General features: G+C 35.9%; 1 protein-coding gene across 7 annotated transcripts in view; it reads right to left on the bottom strand.

Moving 5' to 3' along the window:
* RELCH (RAB11 binding and LisH domain, coiled-coil and HEAT repeat containing) overlaps window positions 1-24,697 on the bottom strand; it is an 82,276-nt gene that overhangs the window by 7,443 nt on the left and 50,136 nt on the right. For 5 of the 7 annotated variants that reach the window (XM_074899562.1, XM_074899563.1, XM_074899566.1 and 2 more), the window contains 16 exons: window positions 23,898-23,969; window positions 22,930-23,070; window positions 22,087-22,251; window positions 21,030-21,177; window positions 17,563-17,719; window positions 16,872-16,995; window positions 15,723-15,771; window positions 15,221-15,300; window positions 14,269-14,375; window positions 13,562-13,661; window positions 9,773-9,855; window positions 8,786-8,849; window positions 7,175-7,313; window positions 6,158-6,274; window positions 5,432-5,520; window positions 757-827 (listed from right to left, as the gene is read on the bottom strand). In XM_074899562.1, coding sequence (XP_074755663.1) covers window positions 757-827; window positions 5,432-5,520; window positions 6,158-6,274; window positions 7,175-7,313; window positions 8,786-8,849; window positions 9,773-9,855; window positions 13,562-13,661; window positions 14,269-14,375; window positions 15,221-15,300; window positions 15,723-15,771; window positions 16,872-16,995; window positions 17,563-17,719; window positions 21,030-21,177; window positions 22,087-22,251; window positions 22,930-23,070; window positions 23,898-23,969 — 1,706 coding nt within the window. Of the gene's footprint in view, window positions 1-756; window positions 828-5,431; window positions 5,521-6,157; window positions 6,275-7,174; window positions 7,314-8,785; window positions 8,850-9,034; window positions 9,118-9,772; window positions 9,856-13,561; window positions 13,662-14,268; window positions 14,376-15,220; window positions 15,301-15,722; window positions 15,772-16,871; window positions 16,996-17,562; window positions 17,720-21,029; window positions 21,178-22,086; window positions 22,252-22,929; window positions 23,071-23,897; window positions 23,970-24,697 lie in introns of all 7 variants that reach the window. The other 2 variants (XM_074899565.1, XM_074899564.1) reach the window with 2 other exon arrangements.

The raw sequence follows: 24,697 nt of genomic DNA, 5'->3' as shown, positions 1-24,697 counted from the left end.
TGCTGGTATGCCATTCAAGGCAACAAGCAAGCAAAAGAACACAAACACCTCATCATAACGACGTTTAGCTTTCCAAATCTGTGGGTCTGTTAGCTTCTTTTGTTACCAGGAGAGACACACACACATGAGATACCATCTCTACCACATGTGGTGAATTGATGCACATATACCATGTATCTGAAGTCTCACTGGAGAGCTGGGTTTACTGTGTATTTCTAGAATGGGTGTTTTACTTAAGTGCAATATAGGTGGCATTTACCCGAAGCCAACATATTTACTAAGCAGTATATTCACATAGGTAGGTCAATTTATACACTGGAGAAACTGTTCTTGTGTGCATTAATCACACTCAAGCAAAGACAGCAGCCTGGAGCAGGTCATTACCACAACCAGAAGCCTGCAGGCCACTCCCATAAAAGAGGGTTTCAAGGTGCGTGCCACATGTGTTGGTTTAAGCACTTAGGCCAAGCACTCCCTGCTTTCCTTCTCAGACTCAGGACAGAAATTAAATTAAATGGATAAAAAATTAAGAACAAAGTAACATAGGAAAACAAGAACATCATTGCTGTGATACAAATAAATATGTGTTGTCCTGTGTTTTACAACCACAAACTGAATTAAAGTTCCTAAAATCTGCTTTCAAATACAGAGTATGTCAGTGCGGGATTACTGGTCACAAGCCTTGGACGCCATTATGGAATACACTCTTCAGAACATTACTCTGGAGGCACAGAAAAAGAGAAGTGGAAGTCTTACCCCTGCGGTTCTTGGACGGTCTTATTTTCCACTTTCTGTTCGCACTCTTTTATCATGGAGCTTAAAATAACCTAAGACACATAAGGAAGAGATATACATGACTTTTTTTTTTTTAGGTTAACAATTCATAGGAAATCTACTCCACAAATGACATTAGCAGAACTGTTTAAGAAGTTTCTCTGTTGTTTTTCATGGGCATTTAAATTCCAGCTATTTTATAGTGCCTTGTGACTAGAAACAACAAAACCATTCAAAATACTTTAAGGAAGAAAATGCTTTTGAAATAGTTACAGAAGTTCAAGACTCCCTCCTGCTTCCCCTAGCTTTTTAAAATAGAGCTAAAGCAAACCCACTTCTGTGACATATCTTATCTTTTTTCAAACAATATTGTTATTTATTAGCAATTAACTTTGACATACATTCAACTTCCCTATCTTTTCCTTTAGAGAGCTTTCAAGTACCTTTTAAAATTTGTATCTTTACCAACATTATTCATGAAAGAAAAAGCAGGAAAAGAAGAAAAAGTGTGATGGCATCCTGAGACATTATGGAAAGGAAGTACCAAAGCAAACTTGGTATCATTTCACTGTTGTCTTCCAGGATTTCTGTGAATCAAGGCTTTTTTTTCTTTACTTAAGCAGTTGCACTGTTAAAGGTTTCTGCAGAATATTTAAGACTAAAAACACCCCCACATTGACATTTTACATTTCTCCAGCATACCAAAAATAAAGGAAAGTTTCCTAATAGCAGACTTTGAAAGAAATCATACAATTAATTGGACAGATATATAACTCCCTGCCCTGCCTGCAACAGTAGTGTTTTAACACATTAAGGCAAAAGCATTTGAAACACTTAGGCAAAACAGTTGCAATGCAGAGTATGAAACTATAAACATATATATACATAACCGTACCCACTGCATAAATGTAAACTTTCTCCGCTCACAGCTCAGGAGAAACTAAACTTAAAATCTCAAATCTACAGCAGTTCAAATTAGTAGTATCTTACCAGAATCTGCATATATACAATAAAGGAAAAAAACTAATTTCAATCTTTAAAACACAGATCAGTCACTACTGTTTACTACCAAGTGATTACTATTTTTAAATGTATTTATATACATAAAAAAGCTGGTTTCTGTCAAATCCCTACTAGACAGCTGCAATAAATGAAACCATTTATTAACCTAATAAAATGTGGTCCAGTCTGTAGATCTGTGCCACTGTTCACTCTACATCTCCAAAAGTATTACTTCAACACTTGAAACAGTTTGGGTAGCAGGTGTTATATACTCTTGGAATGTTTCAGAAAGCAGCATTCAAACCTGCATGAGTAACAGCACTACAACTCTTACTGCTAAATTTGCTGTCCTTCATTTGCATAAAATATGATGCAAATAAACTCAAAGAGTACAGAGGTACAAGAGAAATGCATTCTAAATTTGAGTGAAAAAGCAAGCTTTTCTTTCTGTAACAAAACTGAAATTTCTAAGCACAGCGGCCATAATTTTTGTTATGTATCTGTGCACTGGAGTAGAGTACTTCTACTGCTTTGTACATCTGTACAAATATCAACGATATGAAGTCTTTATCAAGGCAGAGAATAATTCAGCAAGGACCCAGATTCGTTTGAATACTGGCATGGAGCCCCCAGCCATTGCACAGCTCCTTCCAGTAAGACTGCATAATTCTTGGATGAAGTAGAACCATTCAGTCTGCCCAGGGAGGTGGTGGAGTCCCCATCCCTGGAGGTGTTTAAGAGTCGGGTCGACATAGCGCTGAGGGATATGGTGTAGTTGGGAACTGTCAGTGCTAGGTTAATAGTTGGACTGGATGATCTTCAAGGTCCTTTCCAACCTAGATGACTGTAATTCTTCCCTCTTCCCCACATCAATTTGTCTTAAAGTTCAGGGTGAAACAGAGTTAAGGTATAAATATAGTATCCATATGGCAATTTTACATGATGATATTGCACATACTGCTTACATTTATTCCTTTGCGTTCTCTTTTTTTTTGGTCGTAGACTGACTATGAAATCATTTAGACCTCCTTTAAGAGAAATATTTTAAAGATGTAACTCTAAATACAGAGACATTTACGAGTCATAACATGTGCTTAAGTACTATAAACAATACTGCAGATGGACTAAATATTTTTATCAAGTACTTATATCTCACTATCATGGAACTCAAAATCCAATTATTTTGAAAAGAAATAGAAGGCAAGTGGAGAAGGGGGAAGAAGGGACTCGACATGGAATTAGAGAACTGGCAAAGTATCGGAAATGTCTGCACAAGGGGAAATGCTTATTTTAAAGATGAGAGGGTCTGGCTTAAATGCCAAACTTGCACTTTTCTTTATAAGAATTAAAGGTAAGCAAATATGAGGGATAACTGGTAAATGCTACCTGACAGGATCATAAGTCAATTCTACAAATGTTACATTTTCAAGATCAGCATAAACTCTACTGATGTTAGAGCCACAAGAGCTAAGGCTCTGTGAATGAAAAAATGTGTTTTTGTAACTGGTATGCCATTTGAATCATGAATAACACCACTGTGACCAAAACAAAGAGAAAATGGTTAATTCTGTTTATGCAAATAAACAGTAAATCACATTTACTTCAGAAAACATAATTTTAAGACAGAAGGCTTTAAAGACAGACATTAGAACTAAATGGGCCTCAGGTCTCTATCACGGTGCCTACAAATATCCTGTTGTAGCAAGCAGCTGATTAAGCACCAGATTTCCATTTCTACAGAAAAAGTTGTAGTGAGGTTTCTAACCCACTGGAGCAGAGAGTAAATATTTTTAAATTGATCTTTCTCTCTGGATAAAAAATAAAGCATTTGGCAGCATGCTTGAAGCCAATTAATCACAGTGATGTAGACTGTGGTAAAAGCAGATTGAGAGCTGCCTTTATTTATTTATAATCCTATTTAAGCCCTCAGTTCCTTCTCTGGCCACAAGACTAAACTCAATCAAATAAACTCTTGTTCTAATTCAGGGCATCTTTTGAACTGACTATGCCTTAAACCTTAGAAGTTGCACTACTATACAAAAATGAAATATTAGTACATATATCAATTATCCTATTAGTGAATTTTGAATAGGAGAGAACATGGAAAATTAAACTAAATCCAACTTTTGCCTACTGCAGCTTTCAGATATATTCTTAGACTTCCCAAAACACAATACATCTCCCAGCAATCTCTGAATACAGAGTATCATTGCCAAATCTCCTTCAATGCTGCCTGTGGTAAGGAAGTGTAATTCTGTTGCCTCTGACTGATGCTCAGGTCACTACTGTCCTTCCTGACTCAGCCGTCTGGAGTCAGATTCTTTCCTTTTAGGTCTGAATGCTCCTCAAATTAATTCACCTCCAGTTCCACATACTGTAAATTACATAAAACAATATAATAATATACAGAAAACAGAAGAATGATACTATAGCCCATTAGACTGAAAATATAACTAGGAGAAGGGACTTTGTTATAAAATGTAAGAACTTAGAATTTCTAGAGAATATAGTCATCTCAGTTAAGTCACTTTCACAAACATAAGGGAAGTAATTAGTTTTCTTAAGTACAATGTAATCCATGAAAATGCAGTGTCAACCTTTCAAAACCAGAAAGATGTTCCTTTGGACATTTTGATTAAATCTCTTCCTCTATCACTTGAAATGTCCATACTGTCAAGATTTTCCCAACATGCACCTAAACTACATCTCTTGTTTTCAGCTACTGACTTAGTGTCTACATGTTTCAATCTCTGTTAGCGTTCATCCTTTTCAAGTATTTACAAAAAACTGCATAGACATATGTCCAAGATTTTCAGGTTTCTCAAGTCAGCTTCTGCTAACTCTTCTTTTGGAACTTTCTGTAAGCTCCTTCTACCACAGGAGATTCTGTTAGCTCCACGTTGTCCTGCCTGCTTATTATAATCTGCTTTTTACAATTCAAAGAATGGTTGAGACCAGCAGAGACTTCTAGAGGTCTCTGGTCCAACCTCCTGCTCAAAAAGGGCCATCTGGAGCCAGTAGCCCAGGACTGTGTCCAGATGGCTTCTGAGTATCTCCAAGGGTGGAGACTCCACAACCTCTGTGGGCAACCTCTGCCAGTGCTCAGTCACCTTCACAGTGAAAAAGTGTTTCCTTATGTTCAAAGGGAACCTCCTGTGTTTCAGTTTGTGCCCGTGGTCCCGTCACTGGGCACCACTGAGAAGAGCCTGGTTCCCTCCCTTCAAGTATTTATAGATCCCTCCCAAGCCTTCTTTTCTCCAAGCTGAACAGTCCCAGCTCTCTGACGCTCCTGTAAGAGATGCTCTAGTCCCTTCATGGCCCTTTGCTGGACTCTCTCCAGTATGTCCATGCTTCTGTCATGGTGACCCCAGAACTGGACATAGTACTCCAGATACGAAGTGCATCCCACATATTTCGGGACTATACTTTCCTCATTCTTGCCTACCATTTTTCTCCTGCATTCCACCAATTTTCATCTGCATTCAAGCCATTCTTTTTTTTAAATCATGTGACTTATTCCTTATTAGAAACCCCCTCAATGCTACATTTTCCTACCACTTAGGAGTAACTTTCCTTAACTTTAGATTTTAAATACCATTACATTTCAGCTTTTGCTGCCACCTGCATCTCATACTCAGTAAGTATCACTGCTCACCTCATGCTCCGGTGAGAGATGTTCCATGTCAGTTCGTAAACACTTAAGTCCTGGTAAAAAGTGATTGACCATTAAATCCTCTGAAATAACTAAAAACCAAGTTGTTAAGGTATTATAAGGATTGTCTTCTGAAATTATACAATTCTGTTTGCTGTCTTCTTATAATGTTATCCTACTGAACACAGGGACTAGCAAAACCCAAGAAAATAGAACAGCATTTGGCAAAAAAAGAAAAAACATCTTAAACATATTTAACAATATATTTCATACATCTGAACCGTTCTTTTCACATTTTTTCTTAATTAATTATTATGACATGTGTCTTCCCGAGCAACTGCTACGCATACTGAAGCCCTGCTTCCCAGAAAGTGGCTGGACATTGCTTGCTGATGGGAAATAGAGAATAAATCTTTTGTTTTCCTTTGCTTCTGCTCACAGTCTTTGCTTTATTAAACTGCCTTTATCTTGACCCACAAGTTTTTTTTCCATCTTATTTTCTCTCTGTCCCATCCTGCTGAGGAGGGGAGTGACAGAACAGCTTGGTGGGCACCTGGTGTCCAGCCAAGGTCAACTCAACACACCCACCTTCTGAAAAAACCTCTTTATACTGAGCAGACCATGTTTTATAACACCCATTCAAAGATAAACTTAGTTACCTCTCAAGTATTAATCTTCTCCCCACACCAGAGAATTAACAGCTAAACTTCCCCTATAAAAAAAGGATACAACAACAGGAAAGAGCACTGTAGGCTTCAAACAGGTGGGTAGCAATATCTAGCCTCTTCGAATCCACAGACTGCTGGTTGTTCACCAAGGCTAACTTGTGCAAGTGTGGAATAACAACTGTAAAAGTAAACAGTGGAATAAGTATTCGAAACTGCTGTCCATAGACTTGCTTAGCATTAAACAGTTGCTAAATGGTAACTGCAGGCATCTGAAGGATCACACATCAGTGTGGAGTAAGAACTGCAAATAACAGCTTTTAATGGAACCGCCCTTGTGGATTTAACTGACCCACTCAAACTTGAAATAAAACTGTGGTAACACCACCTAAAATAATAAAAAAAATAAATTGCAACATTATTACTCTCCTGCTGCTAAAGCTGTCTAAAATATGCTTGTGTTTTATAAATACAGCTGATAAGCTAGTGACAAAATGTATGCATGTTATGAGAAATCTTCACTGACTTCAGAGGAAGCCTAATAAGTTTAGGCTGCTAAACTCCACGCCTGCAGCTGGGAGGCATGATAGCTCCTCATGTTTTGTTTACACGTATCTTTAAGACAGATGAGCAAAGTCAATTGTTAGACTATGTGCTTTACATTTCAGGGCCATAAAAAAAGCTGTTTTGTTAATCTGGGATAGACTTACATTTAAGATGTGTGGAATACTTGAAATTTATATGGCAGCAGGGAATGAAGCAATGGGGGAGGGGGAGGCGAGAAAGGCATTTTACACGACAAGTAATTAAAAAAAAGATAACTCAAATTTGCTCTGCAGCAAAGTGACCAGTCCCCTCTGGCTCCAAAATCACTCATCACCATGTGCTGGTGTTCTATACACACAATGTTAGGTAAAGATCATATTAGCAAAGTCTTAAATACTGGGAGATATTAAACTCTGAAAACAGGAGTTTTCATCAAATTTTTTGTAAAGAAAAAAAAAAAATTCAATATAACAAGCATACTATTAGCTTTGGGACAGAAATAGGAAGACTGCATCTTCCCACTGATGCAACTTACATTCATCTCTAAATCTGGGCTCAGCATTAGGTCCAACTCTTCCGAATGTTTTTATGATTTCTGTATGTAGAGAATGTTGGTCTTGATATTGAGGGTCCTCCAGGAAAGATGCCAGCTGCATTTTTACTCTTTCCAGAAGCTTAAATATTCCCAGAGAAATAAAAATTACACAAAAGAATGAAGAAACTGTTATGGTCAGTTCAGAGCATGTCTATAGTCTTCCATATTTCAGATGATAAACCTTGGATCTTCTGTTAATTTACAATGGTTGTAAACTCTCTGGTGCAGCTATACATTTTAAAGACTGTTAACAGTGTTTTAATCTGATCTATCTTTAACTATAGACAGGTGGTTCCATGTAACTGATCTTTCCTCCTGAGGTTTACTCAGTTTTGATACTCCCATTTTACCCGCTATTAAAATTTCCCTCTTATTATTAATATTTTTGGAGTTTCCCTGTTTAATTAGATCTGAATTCATGGTTGGTTTTTTTTTTTGTAAAATATCTCAGTTAGTATGCTGAAAAATTTTCTGCTGAAGACAGATGCAAAAGTAAACACCATAAAAGTAAAAATCAATGAAATTAAAAAGATTTCTTCAACTACATGCTAGAAAACCTGAAAATACAAATTTATCTAAGATAACATAAGTATTTAATTTGCATTCAAAGTTGTAAAAATAAAATTTTCTGATACAGTTTGGAAGGCGGTATCACCTCTGTACTCTAGGGCAACGGATACAGTAATTTTTGTGTGGTAACAAAACAGTATTCTTCCCAAACTGATTATAGGCATGCATTCCAAGCTACAAAATTGTAACTTATCCATCTTCCAAGTACTTGTGAGTCATCACTGACTTCTTACTCACATTTCCTCAAACACATTCTTTTAGAATATGTTGAAATTACAGGAAGAATGCAAGCTCTGCAAAAAGTTGTGAGGACCTGAAATCTGATTGTACAGTTACTGTATAAAACAAAATGCAGTATTTCTACTGTTTACAGCAGAATCCTGGGTGTCTTTTTCAGAATTCTGATCTATTACCAAAGTTTCATCATTTAAAAAACAAGGAGAAATTGCATATCTGTATTATCCTGAAGGATTATTTCAGTTATGTCATTATAATGTCTTTTAATGCCATCTTGGACACCATGGGCTAAACCAGCAGATAAAACAGGAAGAGACTTGTGCCCTTATAAAGTAGTTTGAAGCCAAGAAGGATATCCTAAAGCATCTAAAATGGCACAATATACTTATGTGAAGATAACTGAATCCCACCATGACTTTTTGGTTAGCATCTTAAAATAAAGCTAATTTTATTTGGAAATAATGGACTCTGATTTCTCAGCTGTACTGGAGAATGTTTTAAAAAACATTTTGAGCGTAGGATTTCCCATCTTCTATGACAGGCCTCCCCCTCTACACACCTGTTTTTCTTTGTTTTGCAAAACTGGAAAGCATTTTGGAAGAGGATATAACAAAGGAAAAATAATTTCTAAACTTTTTTTTCCCCTCCAAGTTTATTAATAAATTACTATATTTCTGGATTTATTCAAAACAATCACCCTCTTCTTATGATACAAAAACAACAGCCTGACAACAGGTGTCTTACCTCTCTCTGAGTAACAGTTTCCATGATGGTCCCAAAAGCAGGAATTGTTGCAATCCTTACAGAACTACAACAGAAAAACAAGAGTTTTTAAGACGTATTAAAAATTAAGAATATAATTAATTAAATATAAAGCAAACTTTAAAAATTAGTACTTTACGTTACATTAGTTTCTAGCAATGACAAAACAAAAAAAAGCAGACCAGGAAAAAGACAGACAGGATTAACTCAAGGTCTCAATCTGAAACTCACAATTCAGGATCACTGGACAAGGTAACAAGAGCCGGAGCAACCCGCTTGTCAACTAAGGCTTCACTCATGCCTCGAAGAGTCAGCTGTAAACCAGTCAACATGCAATAAAAAATGGTTTGGTAAACTTAAAGAACTGGGTTAGCTGTGACTGAGGATGGGCAGGCAGACTCTTGGGGTTTTTCTTGGTTTAGTCACCCACGCAAGACATTAAAACGATTAAGACAGCATTCATGCTCTAACATTTATTAGTAACAACCTGTTAGTGAGATTAGCAAAGCATCCCTCCTCAGCTTGAAAGAAATATCACATCGTGTCCAGGAAATTAAGTACTATGGTTGTCTTTCAGAAGTTACATACAGTCAAAACTGTTTTGCATTTCAGTAATGTAGATGATACTTAATTTTGCAGTAGTAAAGCTGATAGCAATACAGAACATATTAATATACAGCTTTCTGCTAGAAATGATGTAAGCAAATTTCAAAACTGAGAACGTGACTAAATATAAAAAAACCCCATAAAATTGAAATTACATTTTTCTATTGAAAGTTTATTCATTTTATCTAGTATATTGTAGCTGTTGCAGCAAACCTTTTTATTTACAAATAAGCAATTTAAAAGTTATATTTGTTTAAAAGTAATTCAATTTTTGTTCTGCTAGAGTAAGAGACAGAACTGATGGTTATTTCTTCCTAAGTATTAAGAGGGATGCTAAGTATATAAGACAGTCAGGAAACTTACATTTCAGGGTCACTGGAGAGAGTAATGAGAGCAGGAACAACTCTCTGAGCTACCAGAGTTTCATGTACCCCCTTCACCAACAGCTGAATGATCGGAGCAGGGGGGTATCACAGGTGATGCACGGAAAGAGCGAGCACAGTATCATGGGAAGAAGAACGGCACAACCAAGAGAGAGAAAGAAAAAACACAAAAAGCAAACCAAAATTAGAAGCTAAGCAAATACTGCTACACTAGTGCTTCATATATGCAACGGCATGAAGAAAGCTGAAGTGGTCTGGCAATCAGCACAAACCTGACAAATTCAACAGTATGGTGATGTTTTCCCTATTTTCAGCTATTTTAAAACTTGAACTCTCTAATGTTTAGCAAGTAATTATGTATTATAATTCAAATATTAATATAATTATGTATTATAATTATACATATAATTATGTATAATTAAATACGAAAACAATGCCAATTTGAGTTTAACAGTTTAATCTAAATGCTATTCCTAACTCAGTGGAATGGTATTTATTATGGAGCTGTCACATGCAAAATAGATGTCTCCAGCTAGGCCAAATGCATGTAGTTTTGCCCCACTGAATGCTACATTTCAGACCTTTTACAATGTGACAAACAGCACCTTCTCAGATGCCACTAAGCTTTCCTCAAAGTCATTCAGGCCTATTTTAGATCTAACCGCCATCCAAGCAGCATGTATGCGAAACTCCTCAAGTTTCCCTTGGTGGTCTATGCAGGTAGAAAATGGAGAATCCTTGGATTATCCATGAAATGTATTTCACCAAGTCTTTTTGCAAACTAAGGAAGAGATATATTTGTTGCAATACATTCCAACTGTTAAAAACTGAGATTGCAGTGAAATTTATTACCCAGAAATATGTGGAAATTGTTTGAATTTAGATGTTCCCAAGTGATTTTTTTTTTTACATTACTTATGTAGCTATACATAAGCATACATTTGCTGCATATGTAGCAGATGCCTTTTACATATTCTCTACATATGAAAACCTACTAATTTAAAAAAATTACACATTCTAAACTTCCTCCATATTCAGCAAAGCAGGTTTTTTCTGTCTGCATTAATAAAAAAGGGAAATCCTTGATATTTACATTTTGTATCTCATGTAAGGAAGTCCGCATATATTTGCTGGTTTTAGGAAATAAACATAAAAAGATTAACAGTAGTTTCTGTGAGAAATTTTAAATGTGTTTTTAAAATTTAGCTATATTCTAGTTACTCAAATTACATCATGAACACAAATTAAATTCTATGGTTTCCCCCTCAGCAGTGTAACAAGAGAACACGTAAGATCCATAGGCCATGGGGAAACCAGTAGCTATCAGTATATCGTGCAGTACTAAAAAGCAGACAGCATTTACACCCTCTAACTAGAAAAGGTTTTACATTCTGCTATTTGTTTGAGCACTCCTGCTTTACCAACTCTAAATTTAAAACAAAGTAAGTTGTGAAAGATTGGAAGGAACCCAACTTCAGTTTCTTTATCCTTCTAATCTTAATTTGAGAAAAGTCTTGAAGTAATATAGTGCTTAAAAAAAAAATGTTTGGGATTTGTATAATTAGCAAACAATTTAGAATGATCTCAGCTGTGTGGGCTGCCACACTTCTAATTATGGCAAAGCATGGTAAACAGAATTGTCTTACAGAAAATAAAACATGCTTTATAATTCGAGTGTTGTTCTGAAGATAAGTGTTCCTAGCCTTGAACCTAAACAGACCAACAAAGCTTATAACTCAACTATGTGCTTCATGTTCAAACCAGCAGCGATCAAATCCGTTTGCATCAACATTCAAATGGAAGGCTACTGACTGAAAAACATTAACGCAGAAGCAACAGAAACAGCTGGATGGGCAAAGCCATGTAGCAGTACGTAAGGTTACAGTGAGACACACAATGCAAATTTTTATCCTGTTTTGATTTCTCTAGATCAACGTGTGAACATTAGTTATGCATACTACATCTTAAAATTGGTAGCACAAAGCTTCCTGGCCCCAAAGGAAAGAAGAGGTAGAATGGCTGCAAATCACTTCAGAGTCCTTCCAATCCTTAACAGACTGTAAAGCTTTGGTAATGCAACCTAGCAGGGCCAAATCACAGCAGTCTCTGTGCTGCTCAGAATCTTCACAGTTCTTATATAGCTGTCCTGTACTGACATACTCTTTATCCTATTATGTAATTGCTGGACTTTGCCATGCAGCAGCCTCTGAGATGTCAGAAATTCCTTGAATGAAGGAGTCTTCTAAAAGTAAAACTATGACCACCTCTTCACATAGGTGACTTCCCAAATTTACATACTGTCATGTATAAATATGCATGCTATGGCTATCAAGGAAATGGCTACATGATACCATTTTCAGGGGAGAAGAGTGTCTGCAACAAAGCTGCCTATGCTTTAGTAAAAATTGAAGTATACTAGGAACAAGCAGTCAAATAGCATACAAGACTGCCAGAAAATAATCAATATTCAGTTGAATTTGAAAAGAAACTCAGCCTGTTGCAGCTGAGGTCTTTCATTAATAAGCTGAGGCTTATTTTACAAAAAGCTTTATTATTACAAATATAAAATTAAGCAATGTTCCTGTTCGATCAAAAAAGTCCCAAAGACTCAGAAATATTTTAAGGGTGACCAAAAACTGCCAGGAAGAAAAAACAAAAAACAACAACAACAACAAAAAGACAAGGTTGGATGTTTTCAACTGAAGTCTTGGGATATGTCTTAAAGTGGTGGTTTAGTGCTTTATCTGCAATGACTTGCAGAGTTGCAGTAAAGAACACTAATGATTATGCCAAGTGCTCTTTTGTCAGAGGCAGACTTGAGATTTGTTTTTGCAAATGGATACAAGGTGGCAGGTTCAGCTAGGGGTACACCGCAAAGCTATCTAAATGAGTCAAACATGGCAGAAACAAGTAAACAAAAAGAAAAATGGACTGTGATAGTGTGATTACAGATATGTCTTTCTAACATGCAATGAGAAAATTAATCTCTTTGTTCAGCAAGTGGAGTATGTCCCAGAGTTTTTGTATATGCCTTTTAAAATTAATACTCAATGAAACAAAGGCATGATGTAGAAACAAAAGCAAAATTCTTAGTTAAATGTAGCAGTCTTTATCCTGAACAAATTTATACATGTTCACAGAAAGATGAAGCTGTCACTAAGTGTCAAGTACAGTAATAAAAAATTATTTTAATTTTTACAAAAAAACCCCATAATTGGATAAATTTAGGTTTTTACCACCATCTTTGCCACCAATGAAAACTAGTTTGAATTACAATGCAAGTGCATTGTACGGGCATGCACAAAAAGTATTGAAAACCAGTAACCTGTGAATCAGGCTACTGATGATTTGTTGACTAGCAAAAGCAAATATTAAAAGTCAGTTTATGTTTATCTACAGACCTAAGCAAACACATTTGATAATTTATTTAATTCTGGTTTGAACACAGTTGAGCAATGAAATGCATAGTCATAATCTGCAAATATTTTTCAGCATGCAAGAATTAGAATGCAACAATCAAATCAGCAGCAGATCACAGAACGCATATGCAGTTACTACAGAAACATCTTGCAAGTGGCAAATGACAAATTGCTTAAAGATGTGCCGTTGAACAGAGAACAGATACAGAAACAACTGCACAACTTCCTGCTCCATCACACAGTACACAACTTACATAAGTCATTTATAATTTTTAAGAATGCTGCAACATTATAATTTTTAAAAATATGCACTAGTTTTATAAAGGTGTAACAGTTTGGATAACTCTTACCTCAAACATTCTAGCAGCTGTACATCGAACAAGAGCAGAAGTATGGACAACTCCATACCATAAGACAGTTAAGAGCAGCTCATGATAAGCTGGGTTTGCACTAAAAGAAAACAGTTGGGCAATCAAAAAACCAACCCCCCCAAAAAAACCTCCAACCCCAAAACTCCCAAACCCTGAATATGTTCTTTGCCTACAAAATGTAGTCTCAGGAATCCATTGCTCAACAAATCTAAAACTCTGACATTTATCCTTTCTGAAGGATACATAACTTCCATCTCATTCTGAAGGACATGCAACATGTTGCTGTCTAGAAAACAGGTCGCATTTTGAAGTTCATTTAAAAAAAAACCTCCCACAACTTTAAGGATATAATTTTCAGTAAATTATGACACTGAACTGAATGCAAGTACATATGTAGAACACATCATAATAGCATGGAAAATACAAAAAGAATTTCTGTTTAATCTTCAATTACTGATTTTTGCAGGGGTTTTTTGTTTGGTTTTTGGTGTTTCTTTTTTACAGAAGTTTTTTACCACTACATTTTTATTCTAAAGAGTTTAAATTTTGTGAAACACCAAGGAAAAAAGCAAGCATGCCTTTTATTTACCTGAAGCATCACAATTAATATTACAGCCAGACTAGCAGCTTTTAATAAAAACTTCTAATGAATTTAGACCTAGTCAACTCCAAGGTACAGTCTTTACCCCAGTTCCACAAAGGAAGCTTTCAGGCTATCAAGAGGAGCATGGGATAGTGAAAGCATGGTCATTACATCTTCTAAGAATCCAACTAACAGCTTGCGGTCTTCTTCCTGAAAGAGCATACAATGTCAAATGTAGCATAAGTATTGCTGCAGTTGTGATGAGCTACAGCTAAAGAAGAGACGAACTATGAATGAGAGCAAACTACATTTAGCCTTTAACAGTCTTCTTACAAACTTCAAAAATGTGGTTTAAGAACAAGAACCTTTCACAGCAAACACAAGAAGAGGCGGTATTTCATCAACAAAGCACATACTTGTGCATAAATGACGCAAACGGTTTTACTGAAGAAAATTTTAAGAGAAGTACTTCAGCACTTTCATGGTTCCTGACAGTTTGTGATTACTCACAGTCCGCCAAACATTTGTGAGATGCAGTATTTATTTTCTCCTGTAAGATACATATATGCCAGTCCATAACTGCTGGTTACTGGAGAATTAGGTAGTATTAATTATGGAGTGTTTATTTTAGTACTAGGTAATACTAAAATTTTAAGACTCCAACTGTGCCCAAATGGCAATTTACCTGCTCATGCAGTTCAGTATATTTGGCAAAATTATGTTTGCAGGGGTCACAGCTGAATGGCCTAGAACCCATTTATGGAATAACAGTAATATTTTTGATAAAGGCACATGGCAGCTGTCAATGTCTGAGAGTTAGCAGTGGTGAAGGTGCAGATGTAATTTTAACATTTACTGAATGCAGGTTTTAACACTGATGACTATCATCTAAATGTAGGAGACAATCTAACAAGAAAATTTTGCCTTTAAATATGTTAACAGTTGCGTGTTTCTTTACTTATCTTCAAAGCACAAGAACACTATAAGGAGTTTTGGGTACAATACATTTTATGTATTATTACGCATTTAACAAAGAAACAGAAAAACAAACCTACCTGAATGTAACACGTAAGGACCCCTGTTGCATAGATGGGAACTGTGGCTTTTGTTAGCACTCCATTACCTGCTGTGGAATCTAATGAAACACAGTGATGAATTAGTTTTTATATATACATATAATACATATACGTGTATGTGTAATATAAATACTATGTATTTTTTTATATATTTACATAAGGTGGACTTACATGTGTATATTATAAGTATTTTATATATTCACCTTTATCTATATATACATGAAGAATTTATATACATATATATGCATATATAGACTGCCACACATGCTAAAATATTGCTTAAGTGGTATTTGGATTTGAGATTTTATTTGTACTTTACACACACACACAATCTCCAACTTCAGAATGCTCCACGCAGATCAAGACTTCAGAAAGAAGATAAATTTGAGAACTGCAGTCTGAAAATGCTACTTGAACAGATTGACAGTTTTTTTCCAGTTGTGGTTAAGATCAATTTTTATTCGAGTAAAAAGCTACTTACCTATGTTTTCCTCAGACAGTCTTAAGATTTCCTGGAACTGTGGTTTTACCTATACAAATGATGATGAATCCCATGTAAGAAAACCTGTTACCAGTGTCAATTAACTTAGGAAAAAATTAAAATTAAAAAACCCCACAACATGAAAAGGAAATCTTGAAGGTACAGAAAGAAAAAAACCTTCAAAAAGCATAGCCAGCTTTTATGAAAATTGAAAGTATGACATAACAGAGTAAAAATTTCTACTGAGTACCCACACCGTGGTAACAGTATTTAGCGCTCCTGATACCAACAGTTGAAGTCTCTTGGCAATATGCTTAGTTGGGCTTTAGGGTTTATGGCTTTACCAAGCTGTATTTAAAAAAAAAAAAAAAAAAAAAAAAAAAAAAAAGAGTTGTTTGTTTTATATTTTTGCTGTCCATGAAGTGCTCTCTTCCAAAATACAGCTGTGACAATCAGTATCAGAACAATTTTATAGAATCAAGGGTTCTAAAGATAACTTACAAAAGGGGCTTTCAAACACCAGAGGCTGGTTTTAATCTTGTCTTCTCTGGAGGCCGCACATAATGCTAACCCTGTTTTGTAATTTTATCTTTGGGTAATCCTCTTGTGTTTTATGTTTTTCCTTTAAAATATTTTGGCATTATACTCAGAAGTTATTTTATTGAGAAAATGATATATTTCCTTGATAAAAATGTTTAGATATCATCTCTAGAAAATATTTCGAGAAGCAAAAGCGTACATTTTAAATTTCCAATCAAGGACAGGCTGAAGTCTTCCTTATGCCACAAACACTGAACAGTATGCATTCTGAAGAAAGCAAACTGCTAGGTTGCTATCATTAGGATGATGTCTCCCACTCTCTATGCCATTCACAAAGCAAATAATGAAGAATACAGTTTAAAAAAAAAAAAAAAAAAAAAATCTTTCCTTGTTGGGCAAGATGAAGCCATTCCAAAATGGCCAAAAACAGAAATCAAAAGGATGCAAACAGGGGCTTAAAGATAGCAGGTTTAAACGTACTTACGGAAAAACAGTGTGACATGCAAATATCAGCGGTCACATAAAGTGTGGGTATTCAGACAGCGTAAAAAGGCAGAATGTATATTATCATGGTACTCTTTCTGTAGAATATTTAAAGTTATATCTTACCTTAGTGTTTGTAAAAATTTTCCCAAATGTCCTACAAAGTCTCCAGAAAAATCTAGAGAACTCATGGACACAGGCAGTTGATGCTACATTGATCTTGCCAACTATCTCTATAAGCTGTGGTAGCCTAAAAATCAGAAAACAAAAGGATATTAAACACTGCTCTGAATTTTTGCTTCTCTCCTGTTGTGTTTGTATAGATTTATATATATTGCTTATATTCATAAATATATACATACACACAGAGCACTACTGGTTTTAACAAAATCATCTACATGTTCTGTACAATTCCTGACCCTTGAAGAAAGCAAGGGTTTAAGTGTGTAGTCTGTATTTTTTCAACCATCCATTACTGCAGAACAGCGTATTTCATGAGATATTCAGAATACAACAATCTTCACTTCAACAGAGAACTGACTATACTAGTGCAAAGATGAAAGAAACATTTTTTTTGAGCAAGTAGTTATGTACACATTCTGCTAGATATTTGATATTTTTGGAATAAAAAAAAAAATCACAGTAAATTCATTATTAAAATGTCAAAAAAATTTCTATCTGTTCCTTTTTAATAATTCTTAAACACAATCATAATTAAAATTCTTATGTTTAATAATTGTTAAACATAATCATGCCTAAGAAATATTAAATTTGATACATTTTAAAATTAGGAATGATAAACTATAAATTAACTCACAGTTGATTGACTACCCATAGCAAAGTCTCCCAGCCTGTGGTACCCTCATGTTCTAGCTGATAGTCGTACAGTTGCAACAATACTGCTAACTGTTCGCGGCTTCCAATGATGATGGCCACATCCTGAAGAGGCGACACGGGTCGAGGAAATCTCGTGACTGTAACAGCAGAGAACAAGTGATCATGAATGAAAGAAGATTAAAGTATCTTAGAGGTGAGTTCAGTAAGATAGCTAAGGAAGTCTGAAACTCTTTGGTGCCTTCTGTGTAAGGTTATCAAACTGTTTTTTAAAAATCACTAAGTTAAATCCATCTCTAAAGAGAGATTACATAACTCTCACTTAAAAAGATAAAACACTGGTGCAGGGAGATTATGGAATTATTTCCACCATGACATCACCACGGGCAAATCTTGCCTGACCAACCTAGTGGCCTTCTATGATGGAATGACTACATGAGTTAACAAGGCAAGAGCTATGGATGCCATCTATCTGTACTTCTGTAACACCTGTGACATGGTCCCTCCTCACAACATCCTTCTCTCTAAACTGGAGATATGGATTTGATAGATGGGACTTTTTGCTAGACGAGGAACTAGATGGGTGGTCAGATCCAGAGAGTAGTGGTCAATGGTTCAGTGTTCAGATGGAGTCCCTCTGGGGTCTGTGTACCCTCATAGTCAATGCACCCCCAGTAAATTTACTGATGACACTGAGTGGTGTGGTTGACACACCCAAGGGACAGGATGCCATTCAGAGGGACCTGGACAAGCTCAAGAAGTGGGCCCATGTGAACTTCATGAGGTTCAACAAGGCTAAGCACAATGTCCTGCACCTGTGTTGGGGCAACCACCAGTATCAGTACAGGCTGGGAGATGAAGGGCTTGAGAGCAGCCCTGAGGAGGAGGACTTGGGGGTACTAGTGGACAGAAAAACTGAACATGAGCCAGCAATGTGCGCTCGCAGCCCAGAAAGCCAACCATACCCTGGGCTGCATCAAGAGAAGTGTGACCAGCAGGTCAAGGGAGTTGATCTTCCCCCTCTACTCTGCTCTTGTGAGACCCACCAAGCACAGCATTCAGCTCTGGAGTCCTCTGTACAAGAACAACATAGACCTGTTGGATCAGGACCAGAGGAGGGCCACAAAAATTATTAGAGGGCTGGAACACCTCTCCTGTTGAGGACAGACTGAGAAAGTTTGGGTGTTCAGCCTGGAGAAGAGAAGGCTCCAAGGAGACCTTATCGGACCTTTCACATTATTGGAAGGGGGCTTATAAGAAAGATGGTGACAGATTTTTTCATAGGGCCTCTTGCAATAGGACAAGGGGTAACGGTTTTAAACCAAAAAAGGTAGATTCAGATTAGATATAAGGAAGAAATTTTTTGCGATGAGGGTGGTGAGACACTGTAACTGGTTGCCTAGAGAGGTGGTGGATGTCCCAACCCTGGAAACATTCAAGATCAGTTTGGATGGGCTTCACTGATTTAGTGAAGATATCCCTGCTCATTGCAGGAGAGTTGGATTAGACCTTTAAAGGTCCCTTCCAACTCCAACTATTCTATGATCCCAAAGAACACACCACAGATTTATAGTAGAGTGACTTGCAGGCAAGGTTTCCTGACTTTTATTGTTAAACTTTAATCATCTAACTGCTCCAGCCTTTATATATGAAGTATATATTTTTGATACACTGCACTCCCTCCCTCAACTCCTTAATTATCTGAATCATCAAGGGAGGAATTTACATGTAAAAAGTAAAACCTTGAAACATTTTAGACCATTAAAATACCTGGGGATTGAAAGTCTGCTAAATCAATTGCTTTTATTATTCTTAATGCATGTCCAGCATACTTGAAATTATTAATCAATGAGCAACAAGAACATCATATTTTCTATTGCAAAATTCAAGAAAGCAAACTTGAAGTTCCTGCAGTGCTACTGAATTAGAGAAAAGTACATTATTTTTTCCTCCACTTTTGAGGAAAAAGAAACTCTCAGACTGGGCTGAAGCCCGACATTTTTGAACTCCTTATTTAAGTAGTAGCCACTCAGGTAAAAAGTGCTCATCTTCAGATGACTCAAGTCAGCTGCATGAGTTTTACCATGGCGTGTTTAACTTTTTCACATTAATATTGTACAACAGCATACCACTAGCTACTTTCCAAATTCTCCTTTCAAGTTTCTTTGCATCTTGACACACAGCACTTACGAGTATGTATCAGGTATTACCAATAATATCTTTTAAAAGTGTAATATTCTGCAGACTAGGATTGCTGATCTAAGTGTAACTTCAGTATTTAGGCCATTCAGTCTTCTCAGTTATTACATAAATACATAACAGATAGTAAAGCTCCTGCACTAGGTTGTATTTTTCCCACTTCACTGACTTTTTTTTTTATTTGTTAGAATTGACTGAAGCTGAGGCCAGCCTTCTTGAGCTATTATTTGCTATTAGTGTAAATCAATTCTTCAGAAACCTTTAGGAAGTCCAATTAAGGATTGCTTTGCTTTCTCAAAAGCTTATTTTAAGTAGGGAGAAATAACGAGAGATGAAAAAACTTTTTGTGTGATGATCAGGTCTCTCAACCATAGAAATGGGTGGGAAAAGACAGCATTACTTAAGGAATTGGTATGGGAGACCAATATGAAAAAACATTTAAGAGGCAAATCATAAGGCAAAACCGCATTTTTTTCACAATTTATGTTGTGTATTAGGACAAGAAAGTATTTCATTGCAACACTCTCACTGGATTACAAAAAGCTGTCACTGGGCGTAAAGCAGCCATTTTGCCTGTAACACTGCTAAGTAAATATAGAAAAAAATCCAAAAGGATACTATGTGGTTGTCCTTTATTCTACTGGCAATCATTTCACAAATACTCATGACTTAGATATTTCTTCTGCATCAGTGAGCAGATATTTGTAGTTAGTTAAATATCTGATAGGGGTTCATGTCAGACTGATTTCTTTCATAGGAATGAAGTAGAAGTAGAGGGAGAAAAAGATGTTTTCCCAAAAAGGGAAAAACAGAGCAAAGAAAAAAGTCATGACAAGTCACGACAAAACTTTCTATGCTGGAATCTGCCTTAAAAAAATAAATTCTCTCTGTCAACTCAACAACATTAAAGAAAGGAAATTCACAACATGACAGAGGTTCCCCTGAGGTTCCTCTGTACTTGCTATATATGAAAATACAACATAAAGAACAGGTGGGGAAAAAAAAAGGCTTTGGGACATAAACTAGAATATTTATTGTACAGTGTGCTATAAAAAAATTCCAAAGTTTACACGTAGGTTCTGCAACTTCTCTTCTGTTTATGTAGTAACCTTAAATACACACAAATCCCAAGTAAATGTGGACTGTGGACTATTTTCTGACATTCTTCCTTTGCAGTAATAGTCATTTGAGATTTGTCACCAAATGATACTTGTTTAATTCCTGATATGTGGAATTTTTATAATAATTTACCTTCTATTTGTGGTACTTCTCCCTGAAGTTTAGCCTTGCTTGTAAAAGGTGCATTCTGTAGCACCAGTGCAAACAGTGAAGGAATCAATGACTGTAGCGCAGACAGATACATGTGGAGCTTATGTTCATCCAAGCCATGTTCTCCTTCCTGAAACAAACAGGACATTTACTTATAGTTTTTGGTTCGGATGATGTGTTGCTTGGGCATGTGTTCTCTGGCAAGAGATCAACACATCTGTGACGAGCTTCTACACAGAAACATTAATTTATACAGTAATTTATCCTGATCACAAGCTTACTTTGTGTCAGCATTTAAATGCTCTTGTCACCCTTAAGTCACTCGCTTCTGCTCAAAAGATACAAGCAATACAGCCTTTGGCTTTTAGTGGTTCATGTCGATAAACATACAAATATTAATTTCATAAACATTTTCAGCACATTTTGGAAATAAGACTCCTTGGTCTTAGGGACCAATACATCTAAAAACTGAATAAACTAGTCATACTCTGAAAATAAGCACCTTGGTTAAGTGTATTACATCATTATGAGATGTGTGGTTTTCCAGAACTTACCAGATATTTACCAAATCAAGCATGCAAACTGGCTCATAACTGCAAACCACTTGACTAAACCATTCAATTCTACCTTTTTGGTTTGTTTAATAAATAATGCACTTTATTAAAAAACACACTGTGTGACATTTTAAAACAATTTAAAAATATGGCAAATGCACTCAGAATAATACACGTTATCTGGTCACAGACTCAAGCATTTTCTGAACAGCACTTTGATTATTGGGCTATAAAGTAAAACACTGTTAAAGAAGCATCTGGGATTTTTTTGTGGGTTTTTTAGGGTTTTGGCAGTGGTATTTTTTCCTTTCTTCCACAGGACAAGTAAAAGTTATGGACTTATAACGAAAATCTCCAGAAAACTTTTCCCCCACAGAACATGAAGTATCTATTATTTACATTTCTGTAGTTAAAAAAAAAAAAGTCTGCATATGTAATAAAGATACAAAGAAAACTCTCCAATGTAGAAAGAGCTGAACACATACCCTGAGCAATTTTTCAATTTTATTAAGCAGTGTAGGTATAAGATGAAATTGTAAATTTCCCAGTTCTGTTGTCCAGGCAGCATAAGCAGGTAAAAATACCTGATGTGTTGCACTAACTACACGTTCTGAAGGATCTCCTAAAGCTGAAAGCAGAAGTTCAAAGCCCTGGCAAAATAAAGAATATAATTACTTTTCCTGCCATACACAGTTTTCTCCACAAAACATTCAGTCTAGAAAAAAATTATGATCCATTTTAAAAATTTTACACTAATAAAAATGAAACAACATAGTACATGAAGGCTTTTCCACATATATTCCCAGCCAACCTACAAAGATAAACAGTAGGTTGCCCAATGACCCTGCTAGTATTTCTCTACAGTCAAGTTATCAGAATGAATACAAACACATTTTACACTCCACCTTCAAAAACTCAAAGAAAGGATTAGAAGTTCTGCATTTTCACTTATCTGAAACACTATTCAGCAGTATTAAGTTGCACTACAAGTAGGCTTTGTTGTAGTAGATGAATCTTTGTTAGCAAGTGATGATATCGAATTGGCTAATAGTATCAGATAGCCAATGAAGTGGTATGTTCCTGAAGGCGAATTATGAATTATTAGAGAAGCTTTTGTATGGAACTTATACCTGAGATTCTAATGATACTTTTATGTATGTTTTCTTTTTGGTCTTGGTGGTACAATACAATGAACGTTCATATAAACAATCAAAATTTTTATAAGTATTTGAAAAGATTTAATAAAAGTAGATGAAATTATGCATCCCTCATTCATTAAATAAGTACAGAAGACACTTCATACATACAAAACTCAAACGAAATTATACCTGTTGGTATTTGTCTGGATCATCAATATATCCCATAATGATGCCAAGGCTTTTGATCACAGCTTCTCGTACCAGATCTGCCTTATCTTCCATTAGCATTTGCTGCAGCATGGAAAGGACTAAAGAACTACGAATTTCTTTCTGTTTGGAAACAAGAAAAAATACTTCTTAAATGCAGTGAAACAAGAAATGTGAGTTTATAGCAATTTTTGTAAATAATCTGCACTTCTATTAGTGTTTACAAACAAAATCCCTTCCTCCAACCATGGATCCTTTTGAATATTACGCATTTAGTTTCCACAACAGAAGATGAATGGTTATAAAATGTCAGTAGTCTCATGAGAGAGCCTTTTGTCCTACTAAGCACAGAACTCAGGTCCTTCAATTTGTATGGAAACATGTGCTAAAAATAACTAAAAGCAAAAGAACTACTATAGGCCTAAACTTTAAACAGTCTTTAATCACTCCATTGCTAAATTGGAGGAGCAGGTTTTTAATTTGGATTATTTGCATCCTTCTCTGAAATTTCTAATTCTAGTTTATCACTGACTTATTAGTCAGTTTATCACTGACTAATTTTGCTGCTTTTGACTGGCAGCACTCTTCATGTAACATTCCAGTGTCTGAAGAACTCTATTATTGGGTGCCATTTTTTTCTGAGATTATTTCCTTAATTGGTCCTATCTTTACTTCATCTGCATTGAAAGAAAGGATTTTCTCATAACATACTGTTCTTAAAGACATTTTATAGCTAGACTGACCTGTATTCCTTTACAGTAAATAAACTACCTCCTTAATGTCATTTATTGGATCTCACATGTATGATATAAAGTAGAAGACAATGTGATTGTCAATACATAAGATGTATCCTTGAGAATATTCATAATTATAAAGGTCATTCATACTATGCAACAAATTTTGACCTTGCTTTCATTAGGAAAGTATTTAGGATCACTATTAATACTTACTGGAAGGTAAGGTGCTAGAGCTCCACAGGATTCTGCTACCAGTAGCCGTCTCTCTGGGTATTTGTGGTTGATCTGGTAAAAAGAAACAAATTGGCTATTTGCTTTGCAGTAACCAGTATTCAAAATGTGGTTAGAATGAACAGCAGCAGAGCAGTATGTCTGCACCTCTTAGATAAACATTGACTGTGCCTGTAGAAGTTGCATATGGGTACTAAGCACCCTCAAATTCTTGTGCTGAGGCATAAAGACAGGGCAGATAGAGCCTTCACTAGTTGTCCTATAAAATACAGGTTATAATAAGAGAAAAATCTGAGAAGTATTTATGTATGTGAAACAGAACGGTGGAAAGCAGTGTATGGGTAACTTCTGAGCTGGCATGTCATGAAATATTTTGTCTTATGTAGCCCTTCAGGAGTGCCGTTTCTCTGAGAACGACACAAGTGCCCTCTAGTGCTCTGAGCCAACCAGTGTAGCACAGCTGCCCAGATCCTGCTGAGCAACTGGGGGTCAAAAAAAGGCACATGGACTAAGTTAAGAAGCATTTGCATGTTAAAGTTCTGCTCTCAAGTCCAGCATAAACATGTTGTGTCTGTCTTTGAAGTGTGACTGAAAACAGCTCCACGAACCTCTCGATCCTGTGTTGTCTACCTCTCTTTTCAAAGGCCACTAAAAAACTGTGCCTTACAAATTTGATACTGACAATTCTGAACCAAGCCTGCATCCTGGAGGAGTCAGATTTAATGATTATCCAATGAAACTCATTATATGTTTCAATACACTTTGTGAATTAAAAAAGTTAG

This window comes from Athene noctua, chromosome 2 (genome assembly GCF_965140245.1).
Source record: "Athene noctua chromosome 2, bAthNoc1.hap1.1, whole genome shotgun sequence".
Taxonomy (NCBI): Eukaryota; Metazoa; Chordata; class Aves; order Strigiformes; family Strigidae; genus Athene; species Athene noctua.
The sequence above is the reverse complement of the archived record's forward strand: the minus strand, read 5'-3'. Positions and strand labels throughout refer to the sequence as shown.